The 16,056-nt window shown below is 39.7% G+C and overlaps 1 protein-coding gene across 7 annotated transcripts in view; it reads right to left on the reverse strand.

The window, feature by feature from the left end:
* Window positions 1–252: 252 nt before the first annotated feature.
* Window positions 253–16,056, reverse strand: part of LOC134099815 (tubulin-specific chaperone cofactor E-like protein) — a 28,805-nt gene continuing 13,001 nt past the window's right edge. Inside the window, exons 1-9 of one of the 7 annotated variants that reach the window (XM_062552830.1) lie at window positions 9,900–9,943; window positions 8,814–8,934; window positions 8,025–8,192; window positions 7,353–7,492; window positions 7,010–7,191; window positions 6,053–6,309; window positions 5,030–5,156; window positions 4,037–4,153; window positions 253–3,648 (exon numbers count right to left, since the gene is read on the reverse strand). In XM_062552830.1, the coding sequence (XP_062408814.1) occupies window positions 3,321–3,648; window positions 4,037–4,153; window positions 5,030–5,156; window positions 6,053–6,309; window positions 7,010–7,191; window positions 7,353–7,492; window positions 8,025–8,166 (1,293 nt within the window). In that variant the 5' untranslated portion in view covers window positions 8,167–8,192; window positions 8,814–8,934; window positions 9,900–9,943 and the 3' untranslated portion in view covers window positions 253–3,320. Of the gene's footprint in view, window positions 3,649–4,036; window positions 4,154–5,029; window positions 5,157–6,052; window positions 6,684–7,009; window positions 7,192–7,352; window positions 7,493–8,024; window positions 8,935–9,166; window positions 9,188–9,855; window positions 9,944–16,056 lie in introns of those variants that run through there. The other 6 variants (XM_062552833.1, XM_062552834.1, XM_062552832.1 and 3 more) reach the window with 6 other exon arrangements.

Consider the following 16,056-nt stretch of genomic DNA (forward strand, 5'->3'; position numbering starts at 1 on the left):
ACTTAGTCCTAAATTATGTTGCACGTTTTACCATGAGTGTTACATTTGAGCGCAGTGGCTGCATTATTCTTATGAAAAATGATATAGCCTACATGAATCAATATGAGCCACAGTAGCCTAATCATTAGGCCCTAATGAATTAGAATTTGCAATGACCATTTGTGAGTCTAATTTATATATCTGTGTAGGCTAATCATGTGAGTGAGATGAACTGTTCAATTATTAACATGTATGTTACATAGATACAAAGAATTCATTCTTAATCTTGTTCTTTATTTACATTTTTGCTTGACAGGTGAGAGAGGATATGGATGTTGAAGAAATTAGGCCTACACTCAAGCCATGTCAGCTGCTCTGTGAATTATGAATAGAATAGCCTACATACATACTTTATACTTTTTTTGTCACACATATTCAGCATAAAACTTTTACATACACAGCTGGATAAACAACATGATTAATCAAGGCAGAAATGAGTATAGATCCACACTGACAACTTTTCTACTGAACAGTCCTGTTGGTTTTTTGGCCGTTTGCATAATTTGATTAACCAGTTTTACTGTTCCCAACCACCCTGCCCACATGCACAGTGAGGATGGGGAACAAATATCCTATTGTTTTCCAAAGTTGTAATCAGCTGTCATCATACTTCGTGCTACTCAGATATGTTTTTCAGGGGCATGGTGGGTGTAAGATAGTGTCTCTCCAGTTTTAGATAGGCCCATGTGTTTTAAAATGGCTACATTAATAATTCAAATAATAAAGAACAAAAAACATGTTTTACTAATTCAATATAAATACATAAATAAACCTGAGACTACAAACAACCAATGACTTTAGGTTGCCCAATGATATAATTAATGTTGTATTAACATATTGTCAAAAGTAATTCAACTACACAAAATGGCAAACTGTAATACCTCCCAGACATATAAGTTCACTAACAAGCATGCCAGCAGTCATCAAGTTGGTCCCAAAAGATACTCAACCATAACCAACAATGCAACATCAAGAAAAAAGCAGACACATTTCATGGCTTATGGAACCAACATAGGCTATTGCACAAGTTTTCTCTACTATTAGGTATGCCTCATGTGTGTAAGAATATTATATAGTCAACTCAATACTGTATGATACTTTTGTTCTTTACCATAAGTGGCATCCAGATAGACCTAACCTACAGCCAGTCAAAGCCATCTACAACACTGCTTCCATTTAAGCCCATGAGGCTTAAATGATCACAGCGTAGCCTACTACACGTCTACTAAGGAGTATGTCATTTAAGGGTTAATGTCTTCCCTGTATATCAGAATGTTCCTCTCTGTTACACGGAAACAAAATATGTTACCCTACGCCATGCATCTGTACCCAAATACTTCTCCGTCTAAGGGAGCACTCAGCAAGCATGTATTACAAAGCTACACGTTGCTTTTCAATGCTCCTGTACTAAGTCCCTTATATCACTTCCATTAATGTGTGGTCCAGCACAAAACCACTCCATACACTCTGAAATAGAGGCAGAATTAATTCCTTGTTACTTTTAGGTCCTCTAACCTTCTCATCATGAAATAGCTGCAGGATAAATGCAATAATACACCACTGGTTATTTCAGAAATAGTATTTCCGTTATGTACACATTGCCCTAAAACATTAAGTCTCTAAAGCTTGACCTTTGTTGTTAAATATCATAAACATAATAATGTAACAATGTAGTGGCCTGTAAATTATGAAACATAATGTATGAAATCTTCACAACTTGTCTTTTTACATCAGTTATGCAATGTGACATCCAGGAAACCCCCACACAGCTGAAAAACAATTCAACATTAATCACGTTTTAAACTGTTGACGTGATTGATTGATTAGCATGTGAAATACTGAAATTCACTTCAATACATGTTGTTATTTTCAAACGGACTGTTCCTGTGATCATGGGATGTGCAGTGTATTTCAGACACAAACCTGAGAGAGTTTACCAACAAATCTCACCTCTCTAGTCTTTGCTCTGGGCAATAACACTGGGATTATGTATTTCCCATAGAATTTAATATGTGGGACCATATATTTTCTAGTCTTGATTATAGCCAAACATTCTCTGAATGGTATACATAACACTTTTGCCTGAACAATGCAAAACAACAGCAATACAAACAAACAAATAAATAGTGTGATAAAGTAGCAGGACCTCTGTGACCAGTGTCGTTAAAATAAACAACATCACCAAGCATCGATGAGCCTGTTATACAAAGCAACAATATTATCGATATCATGACCATGCCAAGGATCAGCAACTGAATCTTTGGTGGAAAAAAGCTGAGATCAGTGCAGTTCTGTCTCACACAGAAAAAAGAATGTTCAGTTATTCAGCCATAACTGTCTCCACAAGGCTGTGATTCCAGAACTCACAGGCCACAATCAAGTTGCACACAGAATTTGTAAACATAAGTTGAATTTGAAATTTACATGGTCAATAATGGTGCACTCAATATATTTCTACTCTTGGAAAACCAAAAATATTAGTAATATTCGTCAAACATTCTGTTTAATAATCTCCATAAATTGTATTGGGCTGTGAGATTGAATTAAGCACAAATATCCATTAACACTTGCATGAACCACCTCAAATAAGCTGAACTGACGTCCACTTTCCACCATTGCAGCCTCACAATGGGCGATATGTTACTCTAATAAATTCTTAATAAAGGCTCTCCAAATGTGGTAAATTTAATAAGTAAGGCTAAAACATCCTTACGAAACTCTTCAATAAGAGAAAAAAAAATCTTTTCTTTAAATATTTGCATTCACATCAAACATTTAAAAAAAACACAGCATAACAAAGAAAGCAACAGTCTAGGGTTCAGGCCATCTGTCAAACAGGCAACAGTTTGAGCTCTAAATGATTGTTTCCAAATGCACTGGGAGCCCTTGATGATGGCCCTATGCCCTCTATGTGCACTAGCCCATAGACGACATGTCTTTGAAAAAAAAGAAAGAAAAAGAAACAGGATCAAAGAAGAAAAAGGAAAGTTGTGAATACAGATGTCCGCTCACATGTCAGTGCAGTTCAGTGCAGGGCTACATACAGCTATCAGACTCTAGTTGACAGCAGCTGACAGAGAGGCCTGCACATTCAAGAACTGAAGCAAGCAAAGGGGTGGCAGTTTTTTTTTCTTCCTGAAAGTGTGGCTCACATCAAATGTGACTTAGATGGTGTCTGTGGGAATAAGGTTGGTAGAGGTCTTACTAGATTAAGGTGTGTAGTGGGGTCGGGAGGTGGAGGGATTGGGAACGTTACACAGTTGTTCCCGTGCTCAGGTCACTTATTTGGTCTTGGGCACCACCAGAATCTCATCGCCATCGCGGATGCTGTAGGAGTAGAGGGCCCGTGTGCTGTATGATGTCATCTCCTCTGGTCCGAAGGGGCTGTGCAGGTCCTTGTCTATGTAGTAGAGGCGCATGTTGTTGGTGGAGAGCCGCACCACTGTCTTCAGCTGTTTCTTCAGCTCAGCCACCGTCTGATCCAGCCGGATGCTCACCTGCTCCACTTTTTCCTCACAGTGAACTTCTACCTTGGCATGAAATTTGGGCCGCAGGTCAATCTCGGCCAATGGCTCCAGCTTCCCGTACTTGGTCACCAAGCAGTGGTACCTTCAGAAGTAAATAGAGCCTTTGACTGTCAACTCAAAAGCAATATCCAAAGAGTACTAGTTTTGATCCTCTTGCTTCTGAACTAATGGTCCCCTTTTAATGTGCTAAATAGAATTGAACGTTATTTCACTTTAGCCCAGACTGGTAAATTCATTCCTTGTTGACTACAAGGTACAAGTCATACATTGAAACAGGAAATATGAATATTAATATAAATGATTCTCATGATTTATTCCATGTCTAAAAAGGCTTTTTTTCCCTTTCACTATTGTGCTCTTTTTTTATCAATGCTTTCCAATTGTGATGGAGACCTACTTAACCCAACTAGTTTCCCCCTAGAGCCATACTGAAGCTGTGTCTGAGTGAGATTGCTATGAGACTGGCGTACCTGTCCGGCTGCTCCCCTGATGGGCGGTTCAGATAATAACGGATGAAGAACCTCTCGGCGTCCTCTCGCTCGCTGTCGGTCACCACACTTCCGTTGAGGTTGGTCACTGTGGGTAAACTAAAGCAGCAGAAGCACACCGTCAGAATGAAAAGTGTGCACTGCTCAAAGGGATAACTCTGAGACCACATAGCTTAACTTGGGTCAGTTCCACTCAAATGTGTTATATTGAAAGAATAAACTTGAGGGTTGTGAGCCCTTAAAGCAATCAAAGCAAAAATGTACAGTGACATGTTTTCGCTAAGTTTTACTGAGGTTGAAAAAAGAGCCATGTCAGTGTCTCCTGGCTACTGTGTATTTTAAAACTGCTTATCATAGCACCAAATGCATCCATTCATTATCACCTGCAAATGACATCCGTATACACATTCACCTGCATAAACATTCATTTGAGAGTAATTACTAGTCACTGAGTACTTGCACGGTAACTGACATGGCCCAGTAATTATGCAGTACCTTTACTGTACCCAATCATGAGGGGCTAAGTTTTCTCATATCTTCATAAAGGACAAAACTAGTCATATGGATATGAACTGCTAAAACAATGACTAGTTGCTGGGATGTCATGTAATGTCAATCAAATCCTCTTTCCTTTTGCTGTGTTAAATGAACAGCCATCAGTGTTGATTTCACAGCCATACAGTTCACTCATGACTGTAATGTTCATTCTTTACTTTGACATAATCTGCTGCACTGGATCTTCACAATGTAGAGTCAGCAGCAATGTTTTTTTTCTGGCATAGTAACTGGGAGGGTGTTACCTAATATTGTGGCATGTATGTTCAAAGTGCTGAACCAAATAATGATCACTATGATGTTTGCAGTAACTTCAGACTTGATTCTGCTTCCAAATGTGTTTTATTGTCTTTAGAATAATGAGAGGAAGCGTACAGTTTGGCGTATCATATTTTCCCAAAAAGATTAATGATTACTTACTGTGCTATCATGAGGCTTCGGCGTTCAGTATTCGTATAGTTCTGTAGTAAAGGTATCCCTCTAATTCTTACTTCTTCAAGTTTTGGGAAAAAGTTGAGCTTCTCGATATCTTCCCATTGCTGAAGACCTAAACACATTAATTCTTACATTAATGGTGACTAAAGCTTTTGACTTTTGACACTGGGGAAACAAGCCCTAGGAGGTCACATGATGTTCGCCTGCAAAAAGTACCCAAACCTGCCATCTGTAGGCGATCCAGGTGTTAATTGAAGCTAACTATGGCAAGATGTATCGCTAATTAGCTCTGGGGTAGCAAACATCGAAGTTTGCCATCTTAATGTCCTGAAAATCATAGTACCTACTCATAGGCAGAGGACAAAAGTGAAGAGCAAAATGTCTGCATTTCAGGTTTCTTCGCCCCTACAAGAGTTTAACACGTCAAAATCCCCATGTTATTTTCTCAAAGGAAAAAAATCACAAGATACCAGATCTCATTACAGTATATGGGCAAAGATGGTAGGTTTTGTAGGTGAACTTCTGAAGTCTACTGCAGTGTTAAATGCAATGTCCACTAGGGGGCAGGCCATGACTTAAATATTTTCCTTTAGTACAGTAGATTTCACTGTTGATGCTCCTTTACAGTACACACTTGATGGTTTTGCACATTTGTGAATATGCATCATTCAGTTTAGGGTAAGTACACAACTGATACCCTGCTTAGCCACAGGATTTACATGGCACTATAAACACTAACAAGGAGATGTAATTGAGGTGACAGTAAATTGAAAAGGTATTAAAAATCGAAATGACAAGTTCTCCCAGAGTATGATATATTCAAATAATCATCAGTATGCCTTAAATGTAGTTGCAGTACTAGAAAACAATATTAGATGTTACAACTTGGTAATGACATTAATAGTACCCATGATACACAATATTAATAAAGTAAATAGAGTACTTTCAATGACCACTGATTGCATTGACTAGTGAGGTCAAATTAATTTACATTAGCATGAACAGTACCTGCGTTGTGCAGATTGATGCTGCGTAAGTTCGGGAAGAGTCGTCGCAGTGTGTCTCCAGCATCCGGAATTGAGCTGAGGTTGTTGTTGGCCATGACCAGAGTATCCAGCGAGGGGAAAATGGTCCCAAACTTGCGCACCTCGTCCCAGTCGTGCAGGTTGTTGTCGGTGATGTGCAGCAGGCGGAGTGTCGTGCAGGACACGGTGGAGGGTGACACAGTGGTGTACTCATTAAGGCACAGGAACAGCTCCTCCAACCTGACCACCACACACACACAACCACAACAAAAAACACTTTAGCACTGTGGAGATCCTCCACACCTCTCAAAGTTACCTGAAGGGATAATCCAAGTGACACTGAATTATGATTCATGACGCAATTGTTTTTTTTTTCATGAGTGAAACACCATGAAAAAAAGAAACAAAAACACAGAGTACTAGTGAAAGTGTGACGGAGTGCCGTCTCTACAGTTGAATATGCGCACTGAATGCCAACCTGGCTCTTTGGCGTTGTAGTCAAGTTGCAGGTGTCATACCCCACAGACCCAGGTTCAGGGCCGGGTGGGGTGATAGCTCTCACTCTCTTTGCTACAGAAAGCTTTGTGAATTTATACATACCGTAAAAGTTGGTACTATGGAATGAGGAATGAAGTAAATGAAAAAGGGGCAGTAAAGAAAGAATCTGAGTACAAATAACAATAGTAACTTCATAACATTAAACAATCATATACTGTATCCCTGGCTATGTCGTAGAACTTAGGTTAAAACATAGCTTAAGGTTGTAACAAATGTCTAAGAATAGTGTCTGTCTGGAAAGGAATCGTGTTTCTTGCCATACCAACATAGTGGCACCAGCAAAATTATTTCCCTTCATATTCCATTGTTGTTAAGATGGGGGAAAATCAATCAGTGAGAGCACACTGATTGCTGATGTATGAAAAAAATAGTGACTCCTTACTCTGGGATCTCTCGGGTAAGGGTGTGCACTGTGTTCCAGGAGACTTGAGTATTGTTAAGGACAAGACGATGGACACGAGAAAAGGCCTCGGCACAGCTGGGCTCCAGCACAGCCTCATTCAGGGGGTTTGAGCTAAGGTTGAGAAAGTCCAGGTGTGGGATGTTGGACACAATCTTACTGATCTGAAATGTGAATTAGAGAGAGCAGAATGCAAATACTCAAAAACAAATAAGCAAAAATGCACAGCAAATATAGAAATATCAACAGGGGACATTTTAAAATCACATCTTTTACAATTCCTAAGAAAGTTCTGCGGTCTGACTTCAGTGATCTGCTGACTTACCTCATGCCAGTCTCGGAGCTTGTTGTTGGACAGATCTAGCTCCATCACATGGGCACAGAAGGCAGCTATCTCCCCTTGATCTCCAGCACGACTCATCCCACAGCCATTCAGCACCAGTATACTGGGGAGGTTCAGCCGGTCTGTGCAGACAATAACTCAGTCATGATGGCATCTCACGACATTTAGTGGCCTTCACAGTGATATAGTAGTTGACACCCTCTGGAGTCTGGACCATGAACAGTGGAATTCATTACAAATGTATTCCTCCATCTATCCTCAGATGTGTTCAAGCCATTTCACACTTCACTTTTTTTAATGATGAACTATATACATACCACAACATCTAAATAATTCTCTACTACTTCTTGTCAAATCATTCACATTATTTAATACATTTTCAATGCCAAACACAAAACAGGATAACTCTGGCTTAATATACTGTTTAATTATGAAATATCTAGCTATTTGGTGAATGTCAGCCTTAAGCCCAATTCACACCAAAGATTCCTGACGCGACGAGACGGAGTTGCAGCGGTGTGAATGGAAGTTACACGTAGTTGGAAGCCGTCACAGAGCATTCAACATGTTTAATCGCAGTTGCAAGGTTTAAGAACGTTTCGTCTCGTCTCGTCTCGTCGGGAATCTTTAGACTGAACCCTACTTTAGCCTTACCCTTCATGGGTGATCCTTGCGGGCCAGTGGGCACTACCACCACTCCCATGCCAGGGCCTCGGCGGTACGGGAAGTTCTCTGGACTGTACTTCTCACTGATCACCTGCATGAAGCTGCGGCCCTCCTCCTCATGCTGCTCCATCGTCCTGTCCCACGAGCCCTATGGAGCTGACCGTCCCACAGCGGGGGAAAGAGCCACATACAGGAGAGGTAACACTGGATACTCACCACACTAGCTGCATGAGAACCACCAGACACACACACCGGGCAAAAAAAAGCAGTTGTTGCACCAGTAAGTACAGAGGCCTTGTAAAGTGATACCACTGACTGTTTAAATACACAGACCTAGAGCCAGGAGGACACCAGCCTTTCTACCCAAGGCCATAAACAAGAGTGAGAGAGGGATAGGGAGTGGGAGGTGTCTTATCAGCTTATCATTGCTGTGCAGTTGGAAGGTTAGATAGACAATTCCATCAGCAGTCAGACCATATTCTGAAGTGCACTATTTGAGCTTGGATCTCGACATATGTATAATCACATGTATCCAGATGAGTTCTGCGAATCATACATAATTATGCAGCAGTAATTACACATTAATTGAAAGAAAATGTGGAATGTATACTGTGTATTCAAAATAAACTGTAAATTAACTCAGATCAGAATGACCCAAGCCTGAACGTGGTACTGCTCCACTACACTAGATGCAGCTAGCACTGTTAGTCTATAGCAGTATGGGGTTTGCGTTGTCTACTACAAGACATCAGCTACAATTAAAGGTTTGAATGATACCTTCCACTGGCTGGCCACCTGCAGAGGTGAGTCCTCTGTTTCCTCTGAGCTGCCGTGTCTCTCCAGTGGGGGGCTGGGAGGGTGGCTGAGGCACACGCAGGTCACCTCTAACAGGCCAACACTGAACAAACAGAGGGGAGTTCAAATTTCTCGTAATATGTTACCATAACAGAATGAAAGTCTTCTGTTTCATGACAGTCAGGTCAAACAGTCAATAGCAACTGAAATTGAGAGGTTAGCCGATCACTCCAAGAGTCCCACAAGAAAATATTGTAGGCCTGTATGTTGTCTATAATTTCTCCTGATGTAGCCTATCCCAACACAGACCACAACAACGAGACAAATAAACATACTTGTATCCTTGTATCCTTAAGATGTTGGCATATTTGTTTTTTGAATTGCAGATGAAAATCTGCAATAACAGCACCAGTGAGACAGTGATATAAAATATTAATGTCCATGTAGGCTATTGCTTGTTCTCTGTCACAGTTCTAAAGACATAATTGACATTTTAAATGACAACACACAACTGGTTGTGTCCTAGGATATTCTACTATTGAACACACTAGATGTATCTTGCTGTAGGCTACAGGATGAAATTGGCAGTCTATAACAGATGTCAAAAGATGCACTGACTGTACGCTACATCAGTCCAACATACGGTTATATCAAGCCTACATCGAATTAGCAAAATCTAAATAAGATAACCTACATAGATTCAAAGTATGGGAAGCATTGCGTTTCGGCGAAAAACGATGCGAAACTAGCCAAAGCTACTGACAAGACTCGAACTTGGTGTATGCTATGTTCGTCCAGATAACTTAGGACGACTATTTTGGAAATGACAATATAGTGCTACTCAAAGGATGCGCTATGTAATCAGGCTACGGATACACAAACGGATGATTGAGACGGGAAATACATCGCACAAAAATAAGCACGAATGATGTTCTCTGGCTTAGACTACATAGCCGTACAACAACCAGTGATTGCGGACTGTGGTTAACGCTACATATTTGATGTACATATTTTTCAGACGTACCGTTATACTGTTGGGTAAATTGTTGTGGAATGTGTTGTGCTCACCTTAGCTGTGAACCTGTACGTGCGGTTTTTTTTTTTTGTTATTGTTGATTCAGCTGTCAGACAAGCGACCGCCTTCTAGTAGGAAGTGACGTAGCATAATTCACCATAAAATTGTCTGTGGGCTAAAGAGATAAAGGATAAAATAGGCCTATTAGACACACACAGAGACAGTGATCAAAGATGTAATCTTTTGTTTTACAACGTGTAGGCTACATTATTTAGACACAGCCTGTATAAGGAGACATGATTTACAAGAGGATGTGTAGGCAAGCTAAGCAGAGTTTGTTATGTAGCCTAGGCCAAGCTATGAGAGAATATAGGATAGAGATAATAGTCCAGGCTAATATAAATCGTTGAGCCCCAAATAGTGTAGGCCTACAGAAGATAATGTCACAATTCAAGACTTGTTATTATTGTAAAAATGTCAAAGGGACACTTCACCGATTATAGTAGGGGGGATTATCAACAAAAAAGGGCCTAATCGTTACGCGTCGGATAGAAGCACCAAAATTGGTACAGACACTCTTTATGATGTATCTCATCATATCAGAAGGGGTGCCCCAAATTTCTGGTTCATTAAGGTCATTTTTTAAGGGAAAATCCAAGATGGCTGCCAGAAACGGCCTTAGGATAATAAAACATTGCATAGTTTGGGCATCTTGATTTATTCTGCTACTTTATCACTTCACATTTAATATATAGAGATGGTTAACAAATAATATATGCAAGATAACCCACGTAAGCAATCTTACATGTCTATTATACAACTTTAAAGTGGAAAAAACAGGCTTAAAACGGTCAGAATGGCATGACTCTCCCAGTGAATCCTCACCTGAGTAGTTAATTATTCATTTATGCACAACATTAATATTCTTAAAAACTTTTGGAAGAGTCACTTAATCATTTTCAAAAGACAGCTTATTGTTTAATTGTCCACATGAGCAGAGATCTAGCCCTAAATAGGAACACAACTCCTGTTATGCTAGCGTTAGCATTAGCATTAGCCAATGTAGACCCACCAGCTGGGTTGAGTTAAAGCTTGGCAAACAAAGGTATTCCTAGGCTAATTGTGTCCCTGTGATCACTTGGGGTCTTTTTTTGCGTATTTGTGCCCTTCGGATCTTCCTGGGGGGTATTGTTGTATTCTTTCGGGCATAATGTTATAGGAACTATGAAATTTAGATTTGTACTACAGTAATGGTAGCCAGCTAGTACTAAGGTGTGTAAAATGTACATTGAGTAAGGCTGTGTCTCAAAACACTGTGGAAAGTCTTCCCTGAAGCTGTTATAGCTGCAAAGGGTGGACCGACATCATATTAAACCCTATGGATTAAGAATGGGTTGTGACTGAAATTCATATGTGAGTCAAGGCAGGTGACCAAATACTTTTGGCAATTAGTGTACAGTATAGGTTGCTTTTGGTATAGGGCAAAACTTTCAGGAAATACACATCAATAGTGTTTTCAAAACCTTGAGGAAAAGAGCAAGTTTGGCTCTCCCAGCTTTTCTCTCTTTTTCAGGTTGTGATACAACCTTTAGGGCAAAAAGTCAGCATGGGCTGCATGGAAATAATTTCCAGAAGTAACAGGTGCCTTCACTGCTATGACATTAAATCTTTTTGAATTACTTAGCCAGGAAACAAACATATTTGCATTGAGGTACACTTGTGTTCTTTACGATAAGACAACCAATCTTGAAAAATTCAATGATCTCAGGAAGGATTTGTTTTCTCAAAAATGTCTCTCAATGGAAAATACCCCTAGCATTCAAATAGTGCAGTGTACTAAGCTAGCATTTGGTCCAAAGGTCTGCAAGCTATCCAGTCAGTGCTTTCTCCTGAAAAATATGGATGGACTAAATTAGATGATTCTTGGACACCTTTATGGACACTTTTACCAGAGGCAGCGGAAGTATGTAGAGAACTTCTTAATGTGACAGCAAAGCTGAGCCTCTCTGCCGAGTGCCGATGCCAGGATGCCAGGATGCTGGGTTGCCTTGCACAGCATTATGCCAATGTGCTGGAGCATGTGAATAGATGAGAATATGCAGTATGTAGGCTATGACTAATGTACTGCTGTAATCTAGTGTGGTGTCATACTATGTCTTACAAAGTTACAGGGGACATGTGTGCATAATTTTATGATTTTATGAGATCTGCCTGAGGTGCTTCTCTGTGTTTACAGTATCCTTGAGATAGTTAGTGGATATATAGGTAGCCATAGTGTATTTCTTTTCATAATTTATTTTCTTTTAAGACAGTTCTTCTTACCCTAGATATTTGGGGCATTCCTTCTAGGATGTCTTAGGATCACCCAAGGAACATACCCAATTTCAAGCTTTTTAGAGGTTGTTTAGATGGTCTTTGAATTAGCTGCCAATTATGTGGTGGGCACGACCTTAGCGCAACCTTTTTCAATTTCTTTAAAAACTCACTACCTGTTAAGGGATAGTTTTGGGCACCCCTTCTAGGATGTCTTAAGGCTAATTCGTCTTTTTATCTATCCTTCCTTCCTTCCTCGGTTCTCCGGCTTGTTCCCACTGATCTATAAAGAACACTAGATAGACTATCCCATTGTTGCTGGCCCATCATTCTTTATCTAGGAAGGAAGGAAGAGAGGATATAAAAAGATGAATGATGAATGATGAATGAGAAGAGCCTTTAGGATCACCCAAGGAACACCAAATTTCAAGTTTATTAGACGTTATTTAATTGGCATTTGAAATAGCTGACAATTTTGTGGCGAGCAGCACTGCCTTTTTCAATTTCTTTAAAAACTCTAACTTCCTGTTAGAGACATATTGGACACTCCTTCTAGGATGTCTTAGGATCACCCAATGAACATATACCATCTTTCAGGCTTTTTAGGGGTTGTTTAGATGGTCTTTGAACTAGCTGCCAATTTTGCGGCGGGCAGTACAGCCTTTTCCAATAGTTTTTGAATCAGCTATCAATTGTTTCGGCGGCCATTTTGAATTTCTTCAAAATCTCACTTCCTGTTTGAGATATTTTTGGGCACCCCTTCTGGGATGTCTTAGGATCACCCAAGGAACATGTATACCAAATTTCAAGCATTTTAGAGGTTGTTTGGGCAGTCTTTGAAGGAGCTGCCAATTTTGTGGCAGGAAGCGCAGTATTTTTTTGTTTTTTGCAAAAACCTCACTTCCTGTTTGAGAATTTTGGTTTAATCTTCCAGGATGACTTAGGATCACCCAATGAGCATACACACCAAATTTCAAGCTTTTAGGAGGTTGTATAGGTAGTTTTTGAATCAGCTATCAATTGTATTGGCGGCCATATTGAATTTCTCCAAAATCTCACTTCCTGTTTGAGATATTTTTGGGCACCCCTTCTGGGATGTCTTAACATCACCCAAGGAACATGTATACCAAATTTCAAGCATTTTAGAGGTTGTTTAGGCAGTCTTTGAAGGAGCTGCCAATTTTGTGGCAGGAAGCGCAGTATTTTTTAGTTTTTTTCAAAAACCTCACTTCCTGTTTGAGAATTTTGGTTTAATCTTCCAGGATGATTTAGGATTACCCAATGAACATATACACCAAATTTCAAGCTTTTAGGAGGTTGTATAGGTAGTTTTTGAATCAGCTATCAATTGTATTGGCGGCCATTTTGAATTTCTCCAAAATCTCACTTCCTGTTTGAGATATTTTTGGGCACCCCTTCTAGGATGTCTTAGGATCACCCAAGGAACATATCTACCAAATTTCATGCTTCTATCCGCCACGTAACGATTTTTCACATAATCTCCCCTACTATTAGCATTAAGCTTTGTATCTTTAGAAAACCAGTCATGTTTTTGAATGGCCGTGCAACATTCCCTCAATTTGCCTTGAGACGGGAGAAATACGGTTTTCAATGTTGAACTTCCTGCTTTCAATTATGTAAAAATCGTCATTTTACATCATTGAAAGCAGGAAGTCCTATATCTTTGTCGAGTAGATGAAACTACAAACACTCTTCATTTTTCCAAGAGGGGGCGCTAGCAGTGGGACTTCACTTGCAGAAACAAAAACATATAGCCGCCATCTTTTTTGGAAGCTATAGGCTCCCGGTCTGTGGAGAAAGCTGATAAGTAACTACGATTTAATATTAAATACTAATTCATTGAATGCTGATATTGAAACTGATATGGCAAATGGGGATTCTGAAGATCTGGTATGGGAATTTGATGCACGAGATGACCTGTACGAGCTGTAATACAGCACGGAACATCAAGGCCTCCATCAAGGCCTGCAGCAAGCCTGAACATCGATTAGGATCATTGGCTGTCGATTAGCCTTTGCCTGGGCTGGCTCAAACTAGAATGGACACAAGGTCAGTTATCCTAATGTTATTCACAGGTTATTGCACAAATAGTATTAGCGATACTAATACTTGTTAAAGGTCGGGTATTCTAGCATATGCTGTCAATTTGCGGGACATTTGACATGGAAATATGTAAAATTAACGTTTTGTTTTTTTTCGCGATTTTTTCGCTAATTCCTTTTGAAGACCAGCAACATTGATATATGGCCACAAGATTGAGTGCAACATAAAACAATGATCGTTTTAAATTTAGAATCGTTATTAATGCCAAAGTGTTACATTAATGAGTCCTTCTGTATAGGCTACTTGTCTACTTCCTGGTGGGTGCTGGTAAGGCAGTGAAAGGCAGGGAACTCTGGGAGTTGTTGGATTTTATCCACATGACCCAAATGTACATTTCAGCTTTTTTCTCCCATCTCAGGGGAAAATGAGGGAATGATGCACGACCATTCAAAAATATGACTGGGTTTCTAACAATAAAAAGCTTAATGTAAATGGGTGAAATGCTCCTTTAAGTAGGCTAGTGATGCTAGAGGAAAAACGAAGGGTCACGGTTCAAAACTTTGCAGCAATAAGCTAAGCACAAGTATTATTATATCTTATAGGCTATACGATGGTTAAAGGCAAAGATTTAATTAGCAATTAGCATTTGATCGATGTTTTGAATAAAACAGGGAAGAACCCTACTATTTTAAACTGGCCATACACTTTTCTGGCCTGAATTTAGCTTTGGATATCATTAAAAAGGATTGACTGTTTACAATAGTAATAGCTGGGATACATATATTTGACAAAACTACTGTAAGACCATAACAATATCACCATATCGCTTCGCACGTCGCCGGAGTTCTAGACCTCCACCTAGCCATTATTTCCATCGAACCGGTGACCTCGTCGGCCATTATCCCTTACTTTGATAGCCAACACTCATATATCAATAATATTACTTCACATGCACAGAAACTTCACAGATATGCACACACGATGTGATCTTCACATGGGCTATCTGTATCTAGAACTATACCAGAGTCAATGGGCCACCAGATAATTAATCATGGGCTCTATTGTGAGGAATTATGTTTTTAGATGTGACATTATCAAACCATTGTTGATGAGATCACTGAAAATCAATTTGATCAATTCTCCAATTCTCTTTTTCCTACTTGCTAAGACACTAAAAGGAAATGCATGGCATAATTATTTCAACTGATACACAGAGAGCAAAACCTCTTCTCAAGCACATTTTCTAAAATGGCACTTTTTAGATACTGTACACTGAACACGGTTCTCTGCAGAGAGTAAAATCTGATTGGCAGAAAGTGGACCACTGGTGGCATACCGCCGATGGCTTGCCACTTCTGGTCCGCTGTTGGACAACCATCTCTTTAAATTGAACTTGTCATGAATATTAAAGAGGAACAATGCAGGATTGGCGATTTCATCTCTAGTTTCGGTTTCGTTTTTCGTTTTCGCTCGTTTTATGCTTGCATATTTCTCTGCAGAGCTTCCCCGACAGATTTAGCGTGTATATTTCTACATATATAGGCTATATATAAATATATAAATTGCAAGCGTGGTTCTTCTTGTTCCTTATGCGTCTCTGACTTCCAGATGTAAACAGCAAACGATCGTTTATCAGAAAGTTGCAAGGTTGCAATAGCGGATAGGGACACCAGGGGCGGGAGGAAATGTGACTGTTTTCGATAAAACTGGTCAGTCAAGCAAAACAACGATTTCTAAGCGATTTTATGACTATGAAAAAGTTGCATAGGGTCTCTTTAAGAAAGTAGGCCTACACACAATCTAATTGAACGGCTATCACAACAAACGTGAGTT

The sequence above is a fragment of the Sardina pilchardus genome, chromosome 13 (genome assembly GCF_963854185.1).
Source record: "Sardina pilchardus chromosome 13, fSarPil1.1, whole genome shotgun sequence".
Classification (NCBI taxonomy): domain Eukaryota; kingdom Metazoa; phylum Chordata; class Actinopteri; order Clupeiformes; family Clupeidae; genus Sardina; species Sardina pilchardus.